Below are 24981 nucleotides of genomic sequence, written 5' to 3' on the forward strand. Positions count from 1 at the left end.
AAGACTGTTTTAGGGCTGCGCTTCCACCCACTCGGCCATCAGCACTTCAAGTCATGATAAAGATTATTAAACTCGGAGCGCGCATTGTCGAACAATTCTTGATCAAAGGCACCAAGTGATATCTCTGGGGTTCATGGCCCGCGGTGCCGTCATGAGCGTGCCGCTATTGAATTTGCTTTCGGCTTGCGCAACAATGGCTATGTTTGTGAGATTTCGTCATAGCATGAGCGCATTTCAGCTGCGTCGGGGGTCTCGGCGTCTTACCCATTCATAGTATTCCGTATTACCAGTTGATGTAAGTTTCAAGAGATCAGGTCACGTGATGAGGCTTGGCTTTTTCGGCAAATAAGTCTACACCGTGGCTCGTGACATACTCAGGGGCTGCGCCGTACAACTTATTCCATTATAGACAAGAGTGGGGTACAGATTAATTGAATACACATAGTGAAGGTAGGGCTACAAAATAAAACATCAAGAGCTGAAAAAAGTACATTTACCAGTATCAATTTAGAATCGCGTCAACCCATTGTAATTAGTTAGCGGCTACATGCAGCGCATCATATTGTATCTCGTGCGGATTAAGGAACTTTCATCTCAGATTTATCGCAGTTGCTCTACTGAGGTGTACCGGATGCACTTGTGGTATTTACTGGTTCGGTGAACAGCTTGGTGGTTGCCTGTTTGTTCGATGGATTAGATAACACCCGGTCTCACTTGGCAATTGGCTCACCTCGCAGAACGTATCCTTCTTTGGCAGTTCGTCGTGCACCAGGTACTTCTGAATCGCAGCAACGGTGCTATTTTATAAGAAAATAAAAGAATAAGCGATCATTACATGATGGATAATGAATCGTGCATACCAATCCGAAGGCATCTCGCGCGATACATGCTAGGCCAGATGCTGTCAGGCTTTCCATCGATGACACAGGGACAATGACACTCACTCCGTAGCCAGCCTGTTTAATCAGGACGGCAGAGCTCCCAAAGGAGTCTGCAACGCTCTTTGCGTTAACGTAAGGCGTAACAGGGTCTGCCTCATTTCCTGTTGGATTTGAGTCACTTTACCCTCAAATTGGGGAAAATACATGGTGAGAGTACTCACCGATGACGAGGATGGGTTTTGGTGGCTTCTTATTCCAGGGACCGGAGTACCGCTCAACAGCACGGACCGGCCAGCGATGGCAAAATGCCCTGCTCAAGAATCGTACACCGAGAGGACCGACTAATAAAACGCGGCCAATAGTATCATTGAGTACAATAATTCGTGGTTATAACTTACAAGTTGGAGTGATACGATGCGTAACATTGACGACAGTGTCGAACACGTCTTTAGTTGTTACATCCCCTGGATCTCGAGCGTCGGCGCATCCAATGCCTGTTTCAGGAACATTGTGGTTCTTCGTTGTCTGCTCGCTAGTTGGCTCTTGGCGCGAGTAGTGTGTGCTGCCCATTGAGCCGACTGAGTCGAATAGTTGCAACCACCTCTTGGTTTGAGTTATATTCAAAGAGGTTGTGTTGTCAAACTGGCTTTGATCATGTAAAGTGTGTGTGATAGGTTAGTCCAGGTTTTTGGTGTGTACATATCATTGGAAAGTTGCGCTGAAAGACATTTTAAGCGATGGGTGGAGTGGATCAGCCAGTACGAATGCCTACCGCGCAAAGATGAAGAGTTAAATGGGGCTGAAGCGCCGATTTCCTGCCTGCGGTCATAGGCGGCCTACGTAGCTCTGCTCGCAATCATTGCGACTGCAAAGTACACAAGCTTACTCACGTCTATCAGATCGAGAATCCATTGGCGAATGCTGGATGCGGTAGAGTTTTGCTCCGCAATGGCACAATGGGAAGGGCCCGCATTGGCGCACTCTTTCGCGAACCCGTCAAACGTCGCCTCGATCGACTCCCAGGCATTTATCATGAGCTATCCCGGTTTTAGTCGTCATATCTCGACAAAAATATACCAGCAACTGACCTCGTGGGCCGGGCGATTCGTCCAGTAAACCGGATCAACCACTCCGTCGAGTACGACATGCCCAACTCGGTCCGAAAACACTGATAGCAATCGTTAGCGATGGTGCGACAAGATGAAACCCATTATCTAAGCCTACTGTTGATTAAATGCAGCCCAACAATGGTTCCATACGAGATACCCAAGAAGTCGATTTTCTTGCCTGGGCCTTCAAGCGCGTCGTGGATAGCGACCATATCCCGCACTGTTGCAGCGGTTCCGATGTACTGGAAGGTATTGGGACTATACGCTATACACTTTTCTCCAAGCCGTTGTAGCAATGCGTCGGACTCGTCGAGCTTTGAGTAAAAGGCGTCCAAGTCGGTCTGAGAGGTAAAATTGCCTCTAACCTCTGGCCCAGCGTTTATGATGGAGCCTTTCCAAAAGGCATCCTCTTCGGCTGGCGTTTCAAAGCAGGCCGCGCGCGGAATGGTCTGCCCTACACCGCGAGGATCCCAGCCTGTATAAGATGTAAACCTCTCGATAGAAGAATGAGATGATATGATTATACTCACTAACGATGTCGTATTTTCCTTCCACATATTCCATTAGGGTATCTCCGTACGCGCCTTGGACATTTTGGAGGCCACTCCCGCCTAGCCAGAGAAACAGTTAGCAATTTATCATCATAACCAATACCCGCACGGTGATTCCTCACCTGGTCCTCCTGGATTCATAAACAGCGTACCAAGCTTCGGCTGCTTCGTCGCTGGATACCGGATAACTGCCAATGACGCCTTGCCAGCCGTGTCATTGTGCCAGTCAAGAGGTACCTCGAAGCGAGTACACTCTCGACCTGGAAGGCCCACACTACAATCGGACCATTGGAGGTTGTTGTTTCGAGCAGAATAGCGATGGTACTCGCTGAGCAGCGGACTCGCACCCGCCTGAACGGCGAATAAAAACGAGAAAGAAGTGAACTTCAGAAGGTTCGGGCTAAGGGAAAGCATGAGTTCGCGATGGTCCCGAGTGGTGACGATGCTAGCGTCTTATAAAGATGATGTATGGCTATGTCATGTTTGGGCATATGGTCCACTGGCGGATAGCTTCAGGCTTTGTAGAGCTCCAAGGGGCACCGATTCATGGGTCTGGTCGAATCCCGGGCTGCACTAGTAGCCGCGAGAAATGATATCATTGGGGCGGCCGAAGACCGTTTAGGTACTGGATTTTCACGTTTGTCGAGCATAAACACGGCATGACACGATATAGGGGATGAGCCCGGCACCGCGCGTCGTGATGGAACATATCGAATGACATCTTTGATGTTCTTACCTATCATGGAACGTTACTGTAACAGATTGCTTATTTGTGAACTACGTAACGATCTCATATTCGTGAAATTTCGTCATAGTATAAGCGTGTTTCGGCCATGTAATTCGGGGTGCTATCCATTTATGGTATTGTACAATGTGCTCTAATCAAGGCGGAGCCGCAGACCGGAGCAAACGTTGTGGCAGCCAGGTATTTAGTACTAGATATCTCATTTGTTAGAATAAACGGCGACCCTTTTTATCAAAGAATAATTAAATGGGTACCAGCGTGAAAAGTGGAATAATTGATATCACATTTGGGATAATGAGGAGAATGTAGATGATGACAGACCCCAATTTGACCTACTTAATTCGAAATATGCAGCTGTTTAGCGCTCGCATGCAAGCCGCAGTCCAAGACTCAGTCTACAAAAGTAAATGTGTAGCCAGTGGCCAGGGCCTCCAGGACTTGGCAACGACTCCACTCGGCATCTCACTTCCGCTCGGAACAATTTATGTGGAGTTCATGTCATAGCTTTGATGAACCTAAAGTGGGGCTAGTTGCTGAATGCCGAAACCGGTACTGGTTGGAGTTTTGGACCATCAAGCATAATTTGGGTATCCCTCGCACTAATATCTCAGATCACCTGCTCATTTGGCTGTAATGACAAGAGTATCATTTTAAATTCGGTTATCCGTATCGAGATCGCGGTTATCTTTACAATTAAAACCTGATAAAGACCATTTAGAGAGTTGAGTATACCCACATATGTCCAGACGCCCAATCTGGATCAGTGTTAGCTTAATATGCAAGAGAGGCAAATTACTGAGAACATACATATAAAGACTGTTGGGAAGGCTACGTCGATGATTGCGTTTTGAGTAAAATTCTTGCTGAAGCGCATAAAGACGAATGAGCGGCTTGGGGACCTCTCCAGTCGCTTTAAATGGCCTCAATCACGGGCTCACAGTGAGGTACTAGGAGACCATAACTCACAGCGATTGGCACCTCGCACTACAGTACGTGCCATTGCGACACATGGGGCAAGTGAACTGGACGCCACCCATCCCGAGTGGATCATGACATCGCGCATAGCCACACCAGAACGGTGATTTCTCGTGGACTTGGTATCCCAACGCCATTCCAATTTCGTTCCAGGTAGCAAGACGCGTTCTTATATGCTCACGATCCTTAGGAACGAGCTCCCGGATCTCTGAGTACCAGACAAGGTAACTCCGGTATTTAAACCAGTCCGGGAACAAAAGGTCCCAAACAATATACATGCACGATGGAGGTAGGAGTATGCACACTTGGCCGAAGAAGGCTTTTGTGCGAGGCAAGTAGTCTACACTGCCAGCTAAAAGACAGTAGTTGGTCAATACCTCAAAGGATGAGTTTTGGATGGCGCACCAAGCTCATGTGCAGGTGGCTCGGAAGGAAGCTCAAGCAATAATATTGCACGAGCCGCGAGATCGATGAGGCCGCATTTAATGAAAACGCTTATAAATTGTTCAAATAAAATGAGATCCATCTGACGAAATGCCGTGGTTTGAAGAATTGCCCTAAGATTGTGCTAAGCACAAAGTACAAATAACGCTGGTAGACTCACATATAGTTCGCAAACGTATCTCGTACTGCATCAACAAGCATATCGGGCTTATAATCCGGAGAAGGATCCTCTACCTCTTCCCATATACGTTTCACAGTCACTTCCAGAACTTTCGGCAACAAGTCTGAAGTTCCTGGAGCAATAAATTGAAGAAGGGGGCGCAGTAAGATTGGTCCATCCAAGAAGGCAATGGGGCTGTGCAGAATGGGGTATAGAGGGTTAAACCGGTCGATATATGCCGATACAATCTCCCTACAATCCTCCAAATCGACCTGCTGGGTGTTTGCCTCCCAGACAGGACGATAGCCCCGAGAGTTAATATCGACATTCATATAAGTGATGGCATGTTGTTGATCACTAGTCGCTAGGAGGCTATACCGAAAGTGGATCTCGCTCAGAATTATTGACTGGAACTTGTGCGTAGGGGTATTTCTAGAATAATTAAGTCCATCCTCTGTCTCCTGAAAGTTTGGGTACGCACTGTTCCTGACGATTTATCTGCCACAATACAAAAACCACAGACGCTATTCCTGGGTAATAGGTAGATTTAAGAGCCTTAAAGAATGTTTTCCGGTCATCCCACAACATTGTTGAAAGGAGTGCAATGTCTTGTGGTGTAACTAGCAGGGATTGTCCTCTGCCCCGCCTAAATATTAAGTCGATACAGGCTTGGTTTTGGCCCTTGAGTTCGATGAAGATACTCGAAGATACGTGATGACCCAGGTGCTGCATTATATCATGTTCAGGGTTCATAGGTGCATCTTCTTGCATCACTTCGATGGAGATGTCAAGCCGATCCGATCGATGCAGAATGCAAATTCCCAGCACGATTGTGAGAACGCGAAAGCATAAGTATCCATATTCATAGCTAAACGGCTTAGGTACTGTCAAATGATCCTCCAATGAGTGTAATGATACCTACCGAGTGCTTTCCCTTCAGTTTTATGGCTGACATGAGTTTAATACATCCACTAATTGCCAGTGGCCGTGCTAAGCGGCGATAAGCCTTGGGATATTGGACTAATTTAAGTATAGAACGGAAGTTCTGCATAGTCACTGTAGCGGTAAGAGCGCTGGAAACTTTGGCTCCGCCATCACTCCCAACCCTACTCAAGGCTGAAAGTACGTCTACTGCTTCTTGAGTCAAGGTGGGTGCAGGGTCTTCGTTAAATCTTCCTCGCTGTTTAATTTTTTCGAATTGATAGAGAGTAGCATACTCGCTCAGAGGCTGACCCCATATAGATTGAGCTTCCATGTGCACCAATCAAATGGTAGGGCAACTGAGTGGTGGAGATAGGGGAGGAAGTGTAAGGGCAGTGCCTCCAACCCATAAATTAGGCTAATTGGAAATTATTTATCACTTAGCGCTGGCACAGAGTATAGCGTAACGGTAACGCACAACGAGGTTTGCTCGGAATTCATTTGGCCCCGTAAAATAATGCGGTTACTTTCCCCAATTGATTAAACCTTTAAAGCTCTTGTATGTTTCTTATATGATCTTTTCTATCTCTCCGTGTGGCTCGAATTATGGACATGAAGTTCTTCCCTAAGGAAATTGGCAAGGATTGTATGAGACACATTTTATTGTTTCAAAAAAGAGCTCTCCCAGTTAGGCTCGAACTAACAACCTTCTGATTTGCTGACCTCTGCCGAAGAAATTAACAGTCAGACGCGCCACCGATTGCGCCATAGGAGATGTTCATGGGTGACAAGTGGACATTAGCTTTAGTTTTGGGTCTAGTGACCGTGTTGGATAAGGCTTCTGAAAGTAAAGTAAAACAAATAGATGCGACCTATGTCCAGCCGAGATTACCATAGGTAAGTATGTCTACGCCTGTGATGAATATGCGTGCTAAATTAATTGTACGCGCAGCGTTGAGCTCCCGGAAGTCGTACATTTATGGTCATTCTGATTTATTTCTTGAGTGCCGAACCAATGAGCACGAAGGGAGATCTCTGTAGTCTAGATTTGAATCCAAGAACGGCCTAATTTTATACAGAGTATAGGGAGTGGAATGATACAAGTTTCGTACTGATGGGGGTTGACTCGAAGTTTATTTTGCTCCCGTGGGCATAGTATTCCGGGAGCGCGGTCAATAAAAAAGAAAGCTCATTTGAGGTGGTATCGTATAATCCGTATACACAGAGGCATGGGTTACAATTATAGAATCTGGTCTAATGTCTAAGATCTATCCTAAGAGTCTATTTATCCCCTCGGCTCTTCCGATCATGGCTCGAGGTCCATCAGGCAAGGCCTATTTGCCTACCGAATTGCTCTAACGCTATGTCTCCACTTCCACCGGGTCCGAGCGAGTCGGTAACAACCTTGCCCAGCATGCGGATATTCATGCGTTGGTGCTTGCCTCGCGTCCCTTTACTCATCTTGAGTATCTGCCTCATCTCATCACGTACCGCTTCCTCTGTCCCCACAATCTCAACCTCGGAACTGTTGCGGTAGGCCGTAGATCTGGCAGCCCCGGTCCGGACTTGCAGAAGTTCGAAGCCACAGTCATGCATAGAGGCGATTTGTATAGCATTCATAGGTTGATCGCCCTAGTATGGCATTAGACATAAGATAGAAGAGTAGCAGAAAGCGGGTGCCTACCATTATCGGCCAGAAGATCATCGGAACGCCACGCACAATCGCCTCGGTGGACGAGTTCCACCCACCGTGAGATAAAAAGTAGTGGATTGCCTGCAGAGAAACGTCGGTTAGATTTTGAGCAATCGGCTATGAGGGTGCCAAGACGTACAGGGTGCTCCAGGACCGCAGTTTGATTCGCCCACTCGGGGAATACCGCATTGCCCGCCTCGATATGTGCATCCATCCATGACTTGTCCAGTGTTGCGCTCTTCGATGAGAGTGCAAACACGAATTTGAACCCGGCCTTGGCAACCTCGTCCAGAGCGGCCATCAGATGAGGCATCGAACTTGGAAGGGGGAAGAAAACAGTTCCAAATGAAATGTAGATGACTGAATGTGCGCCATTTTCGACATATGCGCGGTCAAGGAACTGGGTGACGGGCGACTTGGGGTCGGGTTGGTGAGGGGGCACAAGGTCCACAGAGGGACCGACACAATAGGTTTTGAGGGACTTCCCAAAGGCACCTGGAAGAGCAGCAGCGACCAGAGGTTCCTGGATGGGCGCATACATAAAGTGCATATCTCGGCAGCTTAATTGAAGAAACATACCATCTCAAAAGTTGTAGAACAGAAAACAGTGTCTATATGTTTGACCATGTTCTTCCATCGCGCAATTAGATACACGAAAAATGAATCAATGTCCGGAACATCTTGAGTTTTGGATTCCCATGAGTAGTAAGGCGGGAGTCCTGGGACGCTGACTAGTTGGTCATGGGTATCCTAAATTTTGGGTGGGCCAATGTTCAACTTGGGGCTAGATTGCATTCCCAAAGGATGCTTACCTCAGGAACCTGATCCTCCCCAGGCAACGTCCCATGTCGAGATGAATCCTGCAAGGCTCCTACCTCTTCGGAAAAATTCGTGGTTGTGAGGATTCTATAATCCACGTTAGACGTTGACTAAACAAAAAAGTAGGATAGTGTAACACGTACCTTACGAGCGATCCAGCCAGCATGATCCACCATGCCACGACTGGCAGATTATGCTCATCCCTGCGGGCCAATCCCACACCGCCAGTAAACAGGTCCTCTATGATCACACTGGGCGGGTTTACCGGTCGGCCATCAACTTGTACAACAGTCGCTTGCTGGGTCTCTTTGACTATCCAGGACCCGAACGATACCTCTAGGGATGCGATCATTTCCTCAAATTGGCCGGAGGCCACTGAAGGGCCATCGGTAGGCTCAGTGACGAGCCTGATCCGTCTTGTGTATACCTGAGGTTGGGCGTCGAGGTACTTGATGGCCTTATGTAGCTCTGTCTGGTACACAAACAAGGCTAGTAGAAGGTAGGTAAGTTTCCAGAACAACCGAGGCTGACATATGTACGAACAGATGAACAGGTCCGGAAACTTCTCCACCAGACGAAGTGCAGTCTTCATGCCAGGACGTAGGTGACCTATGACATTGCGCTCAGTGACCAGAAGGATAGCACAGCGGAAGGACATACCCCATGGAGGACCAGGAACGAATACAACGTGCTTCAAAGGAACATTGACCATGTCTGAGACTGGTTTGGGGTGGCAAAAGCGGTGAATGAAGGTGATATAGTCATGTTGATACTATTTATATGTCGCGACTGCTGCGTTTATCCCCGCACTACTAAAGGTGATATGAATCATCCCCGAATAGCATTTGACAAAGGGACTTGCGCGCGGTATGGTTTGCAAAAGGTCACGTCAACCAAATCACGTCATCTATTTTATCAGATCAAAGTTTTAATTTAGAGATATATATACATTTGCCAGTGGCTTACTATCGCATTTTCCACTACTTTGGACAAGATAAAAGTGGACGTCCGGACAGTTGAGGGCGTTCCTAAAATTTAGCACCAATAATAATGAAAAACCTTGTTATTCAAGCCGATCCCTTCCTTGGTGAATCATTGTGACCTTTCTATCCTCCTAAGTTCATAGGCCTTTCCCGCGCGATGTCGGGAAGCCCATAACTACGGCAGCCCGAGGTGAAATTTGAAGACGCGTATGATATATGTAAGCAGCCCAAGGTGAGAAATAACAGAATTTGAGCTGAGGCAATCTTCCCATGCATATTGTTGATGGATAATTCTGCCTGCTGAGTAAAGGATTGAGTAAGATGCGGTACACAAATGGCTGCTACTAGACGAGTTGTCTCATCAAATGTAGTCAGATAGTGATTAATCCAGCCCTAACGGGATGTAATCGAGGTCTATTTGATGATTAATAACAGACAGATGGTATCGTCCTATTTTATAATCGTAATCACACGCAGACTAACTGGGCAGCTATGAGTAGGTGGCCAAGTCAAGGAGTAGGTTGGTCACGTGATGTGAGGTGGGAACCGCGCCGGTTCTCACTCAAGCTGACAACGTCGATGGTAGAGGACAAGTCGATTGGGTTGGCACTGGCATGATCCATTTCACTGGTCATTGGAACTAGTCTTATTATAACAAAAAACATAAATTCAATAGTGTGCATTACACCCAGGCCTAAATCTTGGGCATAAAATGATGTCATACCATTCGAAACGAGACTTGAAATGAAAGCTCCCGCCTGCAACTCATCCTCAAAGGGGGTTTCAACCCAACCCCTAGCTCAGCTATACTTAACCCACGTGAACCTATATCTATGGCTTTACTACTGGACCTGAGGCGCGGTCTAGACCTCTCCAACCCGGGCGACATAGCAGCCCTCGCTGTAGCCCTTACAGCTTTCTGGGGCCAATGCCATTTGGGCGAACCTCTGGGTAGCAATAAGTGGTCTCATGACCCACGTAAACTACCTTCGCGATTGTCTGTTCACTTCGCCAACTCGTCGACGAAGTCCCACGCTCTCCGCCTACCACAAACAAAACGCAATCAAGCACAAGGCGAAACAGTATTCCTAACCAGACAATCTGACCCACCCGACGCAGCCCCAGCAATACGCACATTACTGGAATTTTCTCCTAATCTCACCGCGTCACCCTTCTTATTTTCATTCGTCGATGAACAGTCAAGTCGTGTCACGAACGTCACAAATCGTCCTTCCTGTCCAGAATAAACACAATCTGGTCCACGACGCAATCTGACCGCTTCACCAGACACTCCTTCCGCATCGGAGGGACCTCAGCCCTTTTAAAGTCGGGAGTTCCCCTAGAAGTCGTAAGATCAATGGGTAGATGGTCCTCCGACGTACATCTTCGGTACTGGCGAAACGTAGGCGATATTGCTTCAAAGCACGCCGATTTTATTGCATCCCGCACCTCCACACCCAGCCCAATTACCACCCCTGGACCAGTCATCACGACTGTCCCTTCGCTGCGTGCCTCACGACCCCACACGCTAAGTGTGAACCTATACCTAACGATCAGGCTCCATTCGGCACCCGGCCGACGCTCCCTTCGTCATCTCGATTTCCTCCCTCGTTCTTGTATGCCAACGCCACGCACAGTGACCCATTCCTTTAACGGCGGGCACGCGATCGGGAGCGAGCCTCCCTTGCGTCTCGGTGCCCCGGTCTTTCCTACCGGCGTCGCTAACATGACCTCGGTGGTCCCCTCCCTTTGTAACTTACCCTCCTAGCCCACATTCACACCTTTGTAATTACTTCATGCTTCTTATATTATTCATCCCTGCTTGCACACACCATAGCACGACTGCGCGCCTCACGTGCCAACGACAACGTTAGGAATAAGTAGATGTTAACTTCAGCAAAACTAGCGTAGTCGCATGCATTGCAGCTGTTTTTCCTCATCTCTGAGGTCGAGGTATGCATGTATATGTATACCACAAGCTCATGATTCCCCCTCCAAATTCATGATTCTAAATTGTATTCTCCGTGCTACAATGACATAGTTCTTTACAACCAAGGACGGCTCAAAGCAATTCATAATATTCGAATCAGAATTTGAGTTATTCGGTTGTATTTATTTCACCAGTAATGATGTCCACCGCCCTTTCCGCAACTCCATACACAGTTCTCGAGATGTGAGTGCCCATATGGATTGGGATAACGCTTGCGTCGACCTTGTTTAATAAAAATATTGTGAGCGAGAAACTCTTGATTCTACTTAACGGTACGTACTACTCGGAGGTTCGTAGTTCCGTAGACTTTGAGGGACGTATCCACAACTCCACCTATTACTCTTGGTGCCAGAGCAGCGGTACCTGTATGCTTGTTAGTTAGATTTCCGCATCTACCAAGACACAGGACCAAATCACCGATTGGATGAAAGATTGTCCTAACGTTGGCCTTCACGTACTCGGTGTATGCTTCATCGGAAGAAGTCTCAGGCGGAGGGTCTTGTCTCGCAACAATATAGGATGCCAATGGCTCAGTTTGAGATATTTTGAACCCGAATTTCAGAGCTTTTACAAGTGTTTCTTCGTCTTTTCACGCCATAAAAATATTATATGGCACTGTCAGCAAAGGGCAGATAGAATCAACTCACGCTTTCAACATACCAATTGATTTTGTAAAGTAATTTGGGTTGATTTCGGGGGCTACCAATGGATTGGAGCTGTTGATGTGCTTGATACACGCCAATGCGTCGGTTATTTGCACGCCCAGATGGGGGCTAATCTACTACTTACCACGCTCCCACGAGAAAATGGGTGTTGGATTGCCATCTGTATAGAAATATAGGATGCATTGACTTTGGGTGTTCCAGTCCCGCCATACGCTTGAAAATAATCGAAATGAATTTATACATAAGCGTCTCGCAGACGATTCAATTTATTTGTGAACTTACCCTGAGTTAGCACAATCTCAAGAGTACCAACTCTCTTTTTTAACCAATCTTTTTGAATCGAATATTGAGCCTTCTGCAACTTCGTGACTTGATCAGCCGCAATCTCGCGGTCTAGTTTCGCTATCATGTCTGATAGCTCTGTTGGTGTGGTAATATACCCTAGGTTAATGAAAGATAAGGTGGAGGTGGTGGCAGTATAAATTCCATCGTGGGTGGAAGCACTGCAGACGCAGTCAGCATCGCATCCGAGACTTAGAGGAGCTATATGCGCACTATTGGGCTTGGGCTTCTGCTGCATAACTAGGGCTATTACGCAAAATATCAAGCGTTGTTGGCCCTGGTTTCAGCTCATAGGTACTGGGTACGAGAAGATGATCCTGCAAATTTTCTCCAACGCCCGGTAGGTCAACTATAGGAGTGATCCCATGCTGTTGTAGAATGGCGGAGTTTCCAATCCCACTAAGTTCCAGGAGCTGGGGCGTTTGGAACGTGCCTATACCAAATAAGTAGTGTTAACCGGAATAAATCATGTATCTATACACATACCTGCAGATAGAATAACTTCCTTCAGCACTTTTACACTATGTGTCGTGGTATTGTGTACAAACGATACCCCTGTGGCGGTCACTTTCCCATTCTTGCCGGGCTTTGAATGACCGAACATTATCTTGGTAACTTGCGCCTCGGTAAGTACCACAAAATTGGACTTGGCCGAGTTGTACGCAAAGTATGTGTTCGCCGAGTAAGATCGTGTGCCAGTTGTGCGGTTCACGGCGGTAGCTGAGTTGTATAGCCCAAAGGGGTCACAGCTGTCCTGTCATTCTCATATGGTCAGCACGTTCAATTAGGATATCATATTGGTCTAGAGACAACAAACCGGGTCGTAATTAATTGGGATGCCCAAATTGGCCAGCGTCTCTCTATACGGAGGTACAATATCACTATACCAAGCTGAGTAACTTGGTTCAGCCGCCCAACGCCCAAAAGCATGTAAGCTTACTATTGAAACTCGCAGAAATTGGACCTTTGGTTCCTTGAGAAGGGTATATATCATCCGGGTCCGCGTGTGTAGCGTTTGCTCGGAATGGATCAATGGTTTCGAAGCGTTCGGCGGCTTTCATGTATGGGAGTAAGCCTATCAAATGAAATTTCAACCCCAATTGCTAGCAAATACAATAAAACAATAATACCGTCCCAGTTCCATTTCGGGTTTCCCAATTCCTCCCACGCTAAGCGTTTCGCTTTAGATTGGTCCTCTATAATTCTGAAAAACCAAACGTACCATCGTACTCGATCTTTGATGCACGGTCAAGGGCCATTAAATTTATCTAAAATGGCTTAAACGAACTGTGAGATGTGCATCAAACCAAACTCACAGCACTTGAACCTCCTAGTGCCTTTCCCCTATGAACCGCATATCGCACGATACACTCGAACCTGACATATGATAAATGCTCACCTTGCCATAGGCATGGACCGGTTATTTACATGAATTTGCGGAACCGTTCTGAACATCCAGTCGTACGTAGGGTCTCCCTGAAGCCGACCGGCCAGAGCTTAAAATACCTGGATTATTAAGGCAACGCTCGAAACGAGTTTAAATTTCTCGTACCAGGAGTGTCGATCAATGGATCATTCTCAAAGTATGGACCTGCTTCAATGACGCCTACAGATATCTTTGGATTCTCGGATAGCCTGTTATATACGTTATTTTCAAGTAAACCTTCTTCGGATAGAAATCAATCTTGGCTAACCTCGCTGCGAGCGCCAAGCCCGCAGTACCTCCACCAATAATAACGTAATCAAAGGCTTGAGATGAAAACTCGGCGCCATTCCTGGTATGCATCGTGGCGACAACCCCAAACCAAAGGAAATACCAAATCCTGCTCTTTAATTTCATAAGGTAATCGTATTCAGAGGGGGGAACGAGATGAAAGAAACTGAGAAAGTTTGTTCCCAAGCAGGGCCCTACTTATATGCACGCACTGCAACGTGCCATCGATAAAGTAGACATAGTCCCATCCATCTGAGTTTATCACACTTGGGTTGTGGTTTATAATCTATGTGATCGACGTTCAAGTATCCGATCGGGGCCCGAGGAACGTGATACGATCTTACCAGAGATTTGTTGGTCCGGATGAACGGGCAGAGGCTCCCGCTTATTGAATGATGTCGCCCGTACGACGGGCAGGGTGGGCGCATATACTTGAGAAATTGCGAATGAGTACTTCAAGAGACAAATTAGGAGTCTGAAGTTAGAAATTTACTTCGTTTTTATGTATCTCTCAGTAAGCTTGATATGTTCTGAGGTTTAGCCTTAAAGTTATTGTGATGGACCCTGGCTTGCGCTATATAACTTGCATGGGATCAACCATTGGACTTTTTGAATACTCTACGGGTTGGGCCCCTTAGGGTTTGTCCTATATATTATACAATCAAATACTGGCAAGATATTTATAAGCAAGGGACCACTTGGTGTATTAGCCACCTTTTAGTTGGACATGATGATGCAGCATACGTATGTTAGAGTAACAATGACAAAGTGTCGTCAAAAGTACATCATGCGAGGTCCTTTCAATCATTCACTTAATCTCTTATTCGAGAAGCCACCGGTTTTGTGCGCCTCGAGGCTCATAAGCAACACAAGCAGAATCTCCATTTGGTAGATTAATACAGTGGGTCATAAATATCTACGATACTTGCTCAAGAATACACCATACAGACACAGATTAGGTAGTTTTTTTTATAGTCCGTTAGATAGCGGCGTGCTCTGCAGTTTTAGCAGCAACATGGGATAGGGATGATCCAACATCTGCCTCCGTTCTGCATAATGAATCAGCAAGCTAGCTGCGGAATGCGGGTCGATCAACTCACGGGAAGTGGGATGCATCCCCCTCGTAGCCTCTCGGCTTCGCGTTCTTCATCAGATGGGGGTGCCATAACCATTCCACGTTGGCCTGTAGGCTGTGACGAGGTAATATATGGGTAATATGGCTTGGCACTCTGGTGGTTTGGTTGGTAAGCGGCGGCGGGAGCAGTGATGGTATTGGGTGCCATTTCGTTCAGTGAAAGTGTGTGAATGGTATACGCAGTACTAGTAAGTGTGGTAGGCGAGAGAGGGCAGCCCAACTCGTTCCATTTTTATAAAGTGGGCCGATTTCGAATGCGGCGGTGTGGTGCACTGCGGAGTTGATGACGTCAAATACAATTGGCGATCTGTGGCGGTGTTGGTATATGAGCATGGCCTCGGCACTCAGGGTCGCCTTCAAACGGACCACTACGAGAACGACCATGCCTCCTCAACAGTTTTTGGTTCGATTGCAACACGGGATTACTGGTCAGTAACTACTCTATTACGCCATTTGTTGTGATTTTGGATTGATAGTATATCCTTTCGTGGCCCTCGCAGGCGGATTCGCGCCCCCAACTCCGAATGCAATCCATCAGCTTACGCGCTCCACTGATACTCCCAACAGCCTGTTCATTGAGTCTATGGTTCGTCCTGATGGTACTCCATCTCTTCAGCCACGTCCTCCCAAAGATTTACCAGTACGTACTCCTATAGTATGTTCCTAGCGCGCTGCTTAGCGTATGTGATAGATCCACGACTCTAGCCACGGATCGTATAGTCTCGTTGATGAACTACATGCCATATTGAAACAGATTCCAACCGAAAAGCCCCCTGGTATTGAAGATATCTATGGGCTCGATACATCGATCATGTGGGCAAGCGATGACCTCGAGTGGTTTGTGAGTGCTCTTTCCGTGCTATGGATGGACGTCTTGTTGAAATCGATTGAATATTCAGAATGGTGGACCTCAGGGCTGTGGACATGGCACGTCCGAAGTACAGCCCACCGAAGAAGAGAAAGCCAAGTTCAAGCGTGCTATCGAAATCGTTACGCAGCTCACGCAGCTCGAGAGCTGATACCCATCTGGTACACGATCTTATAATCTACATATCCAATGATATACGTATGCAATGAAACAACATCACACAAAATGATTTAACTACTAGGATCCGGGATTGCGCAGCTCGCCTGTTATGGTTGTGTTGGCAGAACTGCTGGCGCGTGATTTTGGGTGCCTTATCTTGCTATCTGCATCCTTCGGAAGTAATCCCCTCTCTATGCAGATTGAGGCCTCGACAGGCTTGTCAAATTCGCGGCTTTGAATTCAGATAAATAAGCATTTGTTTTGAACGTGCTCAGGTACCCAATGGTATACCAACTCAAGACAGATTCCGCTTTCGGACCGATTTACCACAAGACTTAATAAACTTAGGCTCCGCTGGCTCCGTGTGTCCGTCTTAATAATATGTAAATATGTATATGTTTCTGTGCATACATTAATATCGTCAGATACCAGTAGGGGCGGGGGATCCGGCATGAAGTGCACGGATGAAAACTGGAGCACCGAGACACGAGCAGAACTCGCGGGTGGGTGGTCAAGTCTGACGATAAGCGTGATGCACGTGAGTATCCGGATAAAGTGACTCGCGGGGGAAGGTGACATGACTAGCGAATGGGATGGTGGGCGGAAAATGAAAATAAAGGCGCGATGAGAAGTCTAATACACTGTGGAAGTCTAGACGAGCGAGTGCAGAGCGATAATCACGTGACTAACTACATGGGTCCCTGCGTGACCCTACGCCTAGGTCTGGGCTCGTGCGTCTACGCGGGCTCCGATCCACAGCCCCTAGCTCAATTCTGAGCCCAAGCGAGTACCAGCGTCTGGGCAAAGATTTACATCGCGTGATTACCGGAAACACCAATTACTGTGGGTGCAATTAGATAATGTGTGTATGTACATCGAATAGCCTTGTGGATGTTTACTAGACCATCTCAACGCTAGCCATTAGTTATTAGTCATAAGGGGAGGAGAGGAACAGTATTATCCCAATGAGGCACACCAATCAACTTGGTTTATCCAAAGGTCGCAATTCTACACCAGCTGGTCCATGCATAACCCTCCAGCTTCGAATGGCATGAGGTTTATAAGTATCTTGCAGCTCTTCGAGTCGAGGACACACGTTCAATAGCGCTCGCAAAGCTTTGGGGGTAACCACAGAGACTCTGGCGGTCAGTTTGCGAAGATTCGATGCATGCTTCAACCCCTCGACAATCGACATCTGGGGATAGATCAAGTACCTGATCAGCACTACGAAACCAAGTCAAAGCGGAATTTGGTGTAAGACTCACTCTTAGGTCAATCTGTAAAGCTTGCACGCAAATTTCACGTAATTTAGGAGCTATTCGAGAAATTTCCTTGATGGCCCGATATTGTGCTTGAGGGTCAGATTCCAAATAAAAATTGAGCACCGAGAGGTTTGGTAAGCTGTCCGCAGCATTTGCTAATTGGTTGATATGTTGTGTCTTGCTGATTCCAAGTTGCTTATCAAGTATACTCAAGCTCTCGAGCTGAAGTGCCAAAGGCGAGCGGAGAACCGACACGCACAGAAAAGCGGGTCCTTCAAAATGGCGAACGGATGGGAATAGTGAGGTAACGACTTCCGGGCCCAAATCGTTCTGCTCATTTAAGCCGGGCGCCCATGCAAGTGATATCGATTCGAGGGCTTGGTGTTTTTCAAAGAACAAGTGAAAGAAAGTGGATCCTTTTGAAAGCGTTAGAGGCCACTGTACAGCTATACGGCCGCCCAAGCGCAGGGTGTGGAGCCCTGGAAATACGAGCCCCACCTCTTTGAATAGTTTGTTTGGTGACCATGTCCTGTCGGTTTCCGTGCTGGGTTCTCCCAGATTAAGCTCTAGGGATTTAAGATTAGCAGACGCTCGTATCATTGCAATTATGGACTCGGGTAGCCGATTCTGTCCTGCTTGCGTTGAGCTTGTTATTCGCCCGTAAGCTAAACGCCGTACTTACCGTGTGCTAAGAACTTGGAGTTGATAGCCAGACGGTCGAGGTTCGTGAATCCAAATAGCTAATGCATTATCAGTACTCGGTGCAAGTTTAAGAATTATCGATGGTACCTACGGAGTCCGCATAGTGATCTATAACCGTGTCAGTCAAGATTGAATGTAAAAAGGAACATAGCTTACCCGGGATAGGATCAAATATGTGGTACCAATTATGAATTTCAACCGAGCGCAAGAGACTACAGTGAGTCCTCAAAGAAGTAAACAATGCCGTTTTCTCGGGTAGCCATTGAGATCTCCAGGCAAGAGTCCTCAAGTTCTTCAAGTAAGGGATAGCAGGCTGAAAGTCCGAAATTGAGTAGTCGCAGAGAAGTTCATCACGTTTGTATAGTGTGGTGTACCGGTTGTCGTCAAAAATCAAACACCGGACGTAGGACCCAGTACATTTTTTAGAGAGACGAGATTTGGTCGGCTCTCTGGCTTGTGCAGCTACTATACCTTCTGCCACAAAACGTCGAGCAATCTGATCCAAGTGACTAGCGAAGCCGAGATAGACTGTATCATATAGACTAGAAGTTGCAAGATCTTTCAGGTATTTTGATACTAAGCAGCAGGTTGCTAAATCTCGTCGGAGCTCTAGATGCGCCAAGATGGCATAAAGAACCACATCAGGTAATTCTTCAAAACAAGCCATTCATCAATCAAATTATCAACGCCCTGAAAATACAGAGTTCAGATACAACTACTCTGATAGATATGGTCTGGTGGTGGTGGGGTCAACCTGGGTTCAGTAAACGTAATGCATTGATTTCAATTTAAGTTAGCACACGAGGCACGTGACCTTGTACATCATATCGACCTGGCCACGACAGCAACTTCTAACGGCATCAAATTCAATAGTTTAATGGCAAGGCCCACCGTCTTGTAAATTCCAATTTATAACTATGACTGGATCATTTGGGCTCCCGACTGGAAACTCTAATGGGGAACCAAAAGGCTCTGTGTGGACTGGTCGTGCGCGGGTTCGAGGTCCCTTGTGGGCCCAACTTCCGTTGCTAACGATCGGAATGCTGGGTCTGCAGATCGTTTGGTCAGTTGAAATGGCGTACGGTGTGTGGCACAGCAGCTTCGACAATGATCAAGTGCCAGACTTATTGTCGTGTAGCGTCGCCGTACTTGCTGTCTCTTGGGCTGAAGAAATCCCATATGGCACTGGTATTCGTTGCTGGTCCCCTATCCGGACTCATCATGCAACCTCTTATTGGTAAGTGTGTCTTCCCGAACCCTTCGAAAATACTAACAATCATCGTAAGGGGTACTGGCTGACCGTAGCACCTCGTCTTTGGGTCGCCGGAGACCATATATGTTGGCCGCTTCCTTAGTATCCATTGGTGGTCTTATGTTACTGGGATTCACTCGGGAATTCTCCGGAATATTTGGCGGAGTGAGTTTACAACGCCTTGGAATAAACATGGACCACTCATTGTAACGCACAGGCTAAGGGCTTGACCATAGGCATTGCCGTATATGCAATTTTTTGCATTGATTTCTCCATAAATGCAGGTATTGAATAGCCTTTTAAAGCTGATAAACTCTAGCTAATCACGTTTGATAACAGTTCAGGCGGTGGATCGTGCATTGCTCGTCGATATACTGCCTCCAGCCCTTCAAGCTGCTGGTAATGCATGGGCAGGTCGCATGTTTGGGCTAGGTTCCGTGGCAGGGTTTTTCATCGGGGGTATCAATTTACCTAGTGTATTTCCCTCGCTGGGCCGCACTCAACTCGAAGTACTCTCGGTCATTTCTTCAGTGTTGCTACTGTCTCTGCATGGAATAACTGCAGCGAGCGTGGAAGAGAAGGTTCTGGTTACAGATGGGTAAGTTCGACAAATTCGTGTTATGTAGACAAGTTCGAGCTGATGCTCTGGGACAGGACTACGTCAGATACCAACATCTTTGCGCAAATATTCAAGGACATTTGGGAAAATATACTAACCTTACCCCGCACTATTCGTTCAATTGTGAGTATTTGATCAAACCACATTATTTGGGTGGCTATTGACCTAGCTCTGTACTAGTGCCTTGTCCAATTCTTGTGGGTTCCCCGTCATCACAAAGCCCTCCTTTCAAGAGTTTTATGTTTATACTTGGTTTCCCAGTTCTTGGATAGCATGGTTTCCGGTGCTATTCTACTCGTCTACGTGGGTAGGAGATATCTATAAAGCTACGGCTATGGAAAATGGCCGAGTCGAAGACGATCCAACTCTGCATGACGATGCCACTCGCATTGGTTCACTTGCACTATTATACTCGTCTATCCTTAGTTTCGCTGTCAGCATCGTTGCGCCTTTTTTCATCAGGTCGAATCGAGGTGCTGGTAGCGATGCCCCAAGAGGAGCCATGGACAAACTCAAAATATCTCTAGGTGGCCTTTGGTCCTTGTCCCAGGGCATTTTTGCTTGTTCGATGATGGCAACTCTGTAAGTAGACTCCCGGCATATCTGAGCTATGATTTCTTATCCGCGCAAAACAGACTACCCCAGACTGTAACCTCTGCAACAATCATTATCACAATTACAGGATTTTGCTGGGCAGTTTCCCAATGGGTACCTTTCTCACTTGTAAGTATTCGAATCAAGTATATTACTCTGAAACTTATCATATGAATATTTACAGCTTGGCGAAGCCATCCTTCTCTCCGCTCCCGATTATACCGCAGTTCCCCACCTTGAGCACGCTGAGGATGAGATCCCCCTTACAGATAGACGCTCCCGTCGCAGATCCTCCTCACCATCTCCTCCACGACTTTCTCGCTCATCTTCCCCCACGAATCCATCACGAAAATCTCGTAGTCATACCCCATCATCGACTCACTCGTCAAGCTCCTCTGTTCGAGGTGAAGGGTCAACCCCGGCTTCGGCACTTTTCAGCAATGATACGGCACGGAGAAGTCGGCCCAAGCTGGAAAAACGTGTAAGCGGGGGCACTCGAAACGGTACCGATGACGATTTTCAACGGAATAACGATGGGCCGGTGGATAATGATGCTCTCGAGCTCGAAGATGGGGAATTGGAAATGGGAGGGGATAGTGGATCTACTGATGAAGGAGTAGGAAGCAAAGCGGGGATTATCCTTGTAAGTGATCTACATTCGCCTTTGGATCATCATTTCACCGAGAAATGAATGTTAATGACGTATAGGGGATACATAATCTCGTGGTTGTGCTCCCTCAGTTCTTGGTGACTGGACTCTCAGCTGTGTTATTTGCCTTGTTTGAACCTCACAGAAGTGTCCTTCATGGAAAGCATCCGGGGAACGTTCCTCCTGGAACCAACATTACACTGCCTTTGAACAATCTAGAAATAAGAGAGGAGGAGAAGGATGCAAGCTCTGATTCTATCGGTATAATATTTAGGCAAGTTAGCAAAATAACAAGTTGATTCATGCGACTAACACGATTTACTAGAATTGGTGGGGTTAGTGCAGCAGTTGCGAGTCTTCTCGCATGGCGCTTGGCTCGAGAATTAGCAAGGTGACACGAAAGCCATCGTTCAGGTTATATCTGTACTCTATCTTTTCTCAATTTGTTTTTTTCGATACTTCTACGAGATATCGCTTTGTTAGACACCGACAGCAGGCGGTCACGCGATGGCCGACACAACGCGGCCAATCACGTGATGGCCTATATAAGTCCCAATATGGGTATGCCTGCCCTCTCTCCAAATACTTCGATCAACAAGGATGAATATTACCTCTGTTCCATCCATTGAGACCACGATTGCTTATCTTCGCACTCTACCTTCAATTCGGGAAAGGTGTTCACGCGTTCATGATTTAGCCAAGGAAGGTAAATTGGAATACTTTGATTACCACCCCGAAAAGGAGAAGGATGTGGTAGAGTTTTGCGCCAAGATCATCGAGGTACGCGAATTATCTCTGCTCGATCAATAGTTATTGATACATCGCCTTCGTTAAAGCGTGAATTTGGTTCTGCGTATGACACGGTCCGTAATATCGAACCAACATTCAGGGCAATAATAAATTCACTATGTCTGTAGATTCCGCCCCATAGTCGCTGGCGCCATTTTGACGCAGGTCACGAGCGTATCGCGCCATTGCTGGCTCAGTGGTCTAAAGAACTGACGCCTCTTGAAACAACAAAGCGGCTTATCGACCTGTTCCTCGTATCAGTTCTACTTGACGCGGGAGCCGGAAACGCGTGGGCATACACTGAAAGCGGAGGTGAGAAGTTCGGGCGAAGCGAAGGGCTAGCATCGCTAGCCTCGACATGTTCTTGGCTGGGTTTTTCTCCAGTGACGGTGGGCTCAAAGTCGATGGTATGTGTCAAGAAGCATAATATTACGAGATAGTACCATTAATTATTCACGGTGTGACATTCATAGCGGCGGGATTAAAACGTATTACTCCCGAGAAGACAGGCGAAGCGATGCAAGTCTCGGCTTCGAACCCAATGAGTGGGTTGGAAGGGCGCTCGAATCTGCTTGCCAACTTGGGTGGCGCGCTGTCTGCTAGCCCAGAGATATTTGGATCGGACGGGCGTCCCGGTAATCTTCTCGGTAAGCGGTCACAGAGTTTCGCCGCGTTTTGGTGCGATTCTTATACTACCTACGAAAAAGAATTTATTGAAAAACAAGGGAAGAGTAAAAACGGGAAGACTTATGTTCATATGTCCGCCCTCTGGCATGTATTGATTGAGGGCCTTGCGCCCATTTGGCCAGCAACTCGGACCCAGCTTGGAGGTACATCATTGGGCGATGTGTGGCCATGCTCCGCATTGCATGCAAGCGAAGGTAAGTTCTTAATTCAAAATTTACTCCTCTACGTATACAATTAGTAACGCCAAACATAGGTTACTCCAAGGATACACCCGGATCTGATCTAGTACCTTTCCATAAGCTTAGCCAGTGGCTTGCATACAGTCTCGTTGAGCCAATTGAGAAGGTTCTCGGATGGAAGATTGAAGGGATGGAGGATATGACAGGTCTTCCAGAGTATCGCAATGGTCTGTTCTCCTTTGTTCTATTTATTCTTGAGTTTAATGACCGGCTTTAGGTGGTCTCTTGGTCGACCTTGGCGTTCTCACACTTCGCAAAGAAACTGTTTCGTCCTTCTATCCGAACCCAGAAATCGATATAGCCAGGCTGGCTCCTTCTCACCCGGCGATTATTGAATGGAGGGCAATGACGGTGATTGAACTGTGAGCCAAACTATCCTCCTGTTTGGTGCATACCCTTGCTCACCGTAATCCCTAGTGATCGCATCGCAGAAGCCCTTCGCGAGCACCTGAACGCACCTAACCTAGCTCTTGCTCAAGTCCTCGAGAGTGCAACTTGGAAGGGTGGGCGCGAGATAGCCAAACAGAAACGTCCGGAAACGGCTGGACCACCAATTGAAATTGAGAGTGATGGCACTGTCTTCTGAACGCATTCATTGTCACTAGACAATGCGAGTTAATACTGTGTTACAAATATAATATCACACGTGCACGACTTGAGAAATTCGCGAAACCTTAAACTGGTTGAATGAAATGTGCCGGTCCAAGGCCTACAGTACACAGAGATACATTTCTAAGCCCCACCTTTTAGGTCGGCTTGATCTCGGAAGTAATCTTTAGAATTTTGTAAGACATTTGATAAATGCCTGACACTGAGTTTAGTTATGGAGTCAAACTCAACCCTAAGCTGCGAACAACAACGCGCACCCGTCAGCGTGCGAATTCAAAATTCAGTGGCCTATCACAGGCCGCGAAATATCCCTATCTACGATATTTCCCCTTTCAATTGAGGTCGGATCCAAGTTGACTTGTTCATCGGACCTCTCGTATTACTCACGTACAAACGGCTAGCTTGGCTGTGAGCTTTGAATTACATCCACTGCTATAATGGGGTGACATGTCAACCTGGCAAACCCCGGGGACTGTATCGCAGCGCGAAAACAGGCACCACGTATGTAGCTGACGTTACGGCTCAGATCCATCCGACCTCAGTGGCGTGAGCCGGCTCGATACGATTCACAGGCAGTTGGACAAGTAGAAATCGATCAGATTGAACACAGGCGCGACGACATAAAACGTACCTTTCTTTGAGGTCTTTTCGGGGCGCCCGTTCCCATGATAAACTCTTATACCAACGTAGGTTACAGAAAAATGCTCAGAAACCAGTGATACGCGTCCCAGATTCATAGCGTACACGGGCGCGACTCAAAATCTGTTGTTAAAACGATCATGGATACCCCAAATCCCCTATATTCTTGTTGACTCATCCTTGTTAACTCTCAGAAGTTCCTACTATAATCATCCTCTCACAACCACTGGTAACGTTATAGAGTAGCACAGAATTTGAAAGGTGGTGGTGTGAAGGGAGTGGCACGCTGGGAACCGCAACGGTCCATACCACAAGTAACCAGAAGGGTGCTCCAGGGCGCTCAAGGACCTTTGGTTAGCTTATCCCAAGCGATAGAATACTCCGGAATGTCAGGTCCATTTCTTACAACGCGTGCACCGATGGCCACTATAGCAATCGGACTCCTCAATTCCTAGTTTGTTTTGTATTTTCACACCTGGCATTCAGGTTGTGTAGATGGGTTGGCCGGAAAAGATATGGATGAAACGTAATGAACCAACGACGTCTCCTCTTCGAACAACCAGGTTGGCTCCTGGACGAGAAAAAAAACACCGCCCATAAGCCAGAGAATACATATAAGGCGACCTGACAGAATACAACCGCAAGTTAGGGGGATGATATCTCCCTTCCAGTGTAGCGTAGCACATGATCCATGACAATTCGTAATATGTAGTCAAACCAAACAGAGAAAGAAATGCCAGCTGTTTGTTAAAGAATGTTTCTCGATTGAAACGATTTGAAAAATTG

At 47.0% G+C, this 24981-nt stretch overlaps 8 protein-coding genes and 1 non-coding gene across 9 annotated transcripts; 3 read left to right on the forward strand and 6 right to left on the reverse strand.

The window, feature by feature from the left end:
* Window positions 1–614: 614 nt before the first annotated feature.
* On the reverse strand, window positions 615–6120 carry RhiXN_10711 (uncharacterized protein; the record flags this gene model as incomplete). Its single annotated transcript, XM_043330527.1, has 19 exons — window positions 615–677; window positions 731–797; window positions 861–889; window positions 945–1042; window positions 1103–1222; window positions 1280–1527; window positions 1581–1599; window positions 1654–1717; window positions 1772–1918; window positions 1970–2049; window positions 2106–2465; window positions 2521–2601; window positions 2664–2941; window positions 3082–3277; window positions 4443–4613; window positions 4667–4818; window positions 4866–5297; window positions 5347–5741; window positions 5788–6120. The coding sequence occupies 19 exons, from the start codon at window positions 6118–6120 to the stop codon at window positions 615–617; spliced, it is 3333 nt and encodes a 1110-aa protein (XP_043185872.1).
* A 345-nt stretch (window positions 6121–6465) lies between these two features.
* RhiXN_12454 lies at window positions 6466–6561 on the reverse strand. Its single transcript has one exon. It is a non-coding gene; the product is annotated as a tRNA-Asn (tRNA).
* A 548-nt stretch (window positions 6562–7109) lies between these two features.
* RhiXN_10712 (glycosyltransferase family 1 protein) lies at window positions 7110–9010 on the reverse strand (the record flags this gene model as incomplete). Its single annotated transcript, XM_043330528.1, has 8 exons — window positions 7110–7418; window positions 7471–7560; window positions 7619–8002; window positions 8059–8229; window positions 8292–8385; window positions 8442–8787; window positions 8842–8907; window positions 8959–9010. 8 exons carry the CDS (start codon window positions 9008–9010, stop codon window positions 7110–7112), a joined length of 1512 nt encoding a protein of 503 aa, XP_043185873.1.
* Window positions 9011–10114: 1104 nt separating this feature from the next.
* Window positions 10115–11049, forward strand: RhiXN_10713 (site specific recombinase, phage integrase family protein; the record flags this gene model as incomplete). Its single annotated transcript, XM_043330529.1, has 2 exons — window positions 10115–10479; window positions 10569–11049. 2 exons carry the CDS (start codon window positions 10115–10117, stop codon window positions 11047–11049), a joined length of 846 nt encoding a protein of 281 aa, XP_043185874.1.
* Window positions 11050–11379: 330 nt separating this feature from the next.
* RhiXN_10714 (GMC oxidoreductase) lies at window positions 11380–14118 on the reverse strand (the record flags this gene model as incomplete). The annotated part of the gene is made up of 16 exons (XM_043330530.1): window positions 11380–11493; window positions 11552–11634; window positions 11689–11856; window positions 11932–11998; window positions 12061–12149; window positions 12219–12439; window positions 12492–12711; window positions 12765–13032; window positions 13096–13169; window positions 13219–13353; window positions 13409–13447; window positions 13501–13546; window positions 13595–13622; window positions 13678–13774; window positions 13831–13913; window positions 13973–14118. The coding sequence occupies 16 exons, from the start codon at window positions 14116–14118 to the stop codon at window positions 11380–11382; spliced, it is 1878 nt and encodes a 625-aa protein (XP_043185875.1).
* Window positions 14119–14971: 853 nt separating this feature from the next.
* RhiXN_10715 (uncharacterized protein) lies at window positions 14972–15275 on the reverse strand (the record flags this gene model as incomplete). The annotated part of the gene is made up of 2 exons (XM_043330531.1): window positions 14972–15034; window positions 15093–15275. 2 exons carry the CDS (start codon window positions 15273–15275, stop codon window positions 14972–14974), a joined length of 246 nt encoding a protein of 81 aa, XP_043185876.1.
* A 234-nt stretch (window positions 15276–15509) lies between these two features.
* RhiXN_10716 (uncharacterized protein) lies at window positions 15510–16146 on the forward strand (the record flags this gene model as incomplete). The annotated part of the gene is made up of 4 exons (XM_043330532.1): window positions 15510–15555; window positions 15628–15767; window positions 15819–15968; window positions 16027–16146. The coding sequence occupies 4 exons, from the start codon at window positions 15510–15512 to the stop codon at window positions 16144–16146; spliced, it is 456 nt and encodes a 151-aa protein (XP_043185877.1).
* Window positions 16147–17133: 987 nt separating this feature from the next.
* RhiXN_10717 (F-box-like protein) lies at window positions 17134–18785 on the reverse strand (the record flags this gene model as incomplete). The annotated part of the gene is made up of 5 exons (XM_043330533.1): window positions 17134–17349; window positions 17420–18048; window positions 18099–18156; window positions 18210–18226; window positions 18275–18785. The coding sequence occupies 5 exons, from the start codon at window positions 18783–18785 to the stop codon at window positions 17134–17136; spliced, it is 1431 nt and encodes a 476-aa protein (XP_043185878.1).
* A 250-nt stretch (window positions 18786–19035) lies between these two features.
* Window positions 19036–23533, forward strand: RhiXN_10718 (Uracil catabolism protein 4; the record flags this gene model as incomplete). Its single annotated transcript, XM_043330534.1, has 20 exons — window positions 19036–19201; window positions 19257–19355; window positions 19405–19535; window positions 19588–19654; window positions 19710–19968; window positions 20025–20112; window positions 20170–20186; window positions 20251–20571; window positions 20625–20712; window positions 20768–21226; window positions 21292–21493; window positions 21930–22012; window positions 22069–22095; window positions 22150–22310; window positions 22373–22428; window positions 22495–22668; window positions 22729–22902; window positions 22962–23114; window positions 23165–23309; window positions 23365–23533. 20 exons carry the CDS (start codon window positions 19036–19038, stop codon window positions 23531–23533), a joined length of 3039 nt encoding a protein of 1012 aa, XP_043185879.1.
* Window positions 23534–24981: the final 1448 nt, after the last annotated feature.

Source organism: Rhizoctonia solani, chromosome 14 (genome assembly GCF_016906535.1).
Source record: "Rhizoctonia solani chromosome 14, complete sequence".
Classification (NCBI taxonomy): Eukaryota; Fungi; Basidiomycota; class Agaricomycetes; order Cantharellales; family Ceratobasidiaceae; genus Rhizoctonia; species Rhizoctonia solani.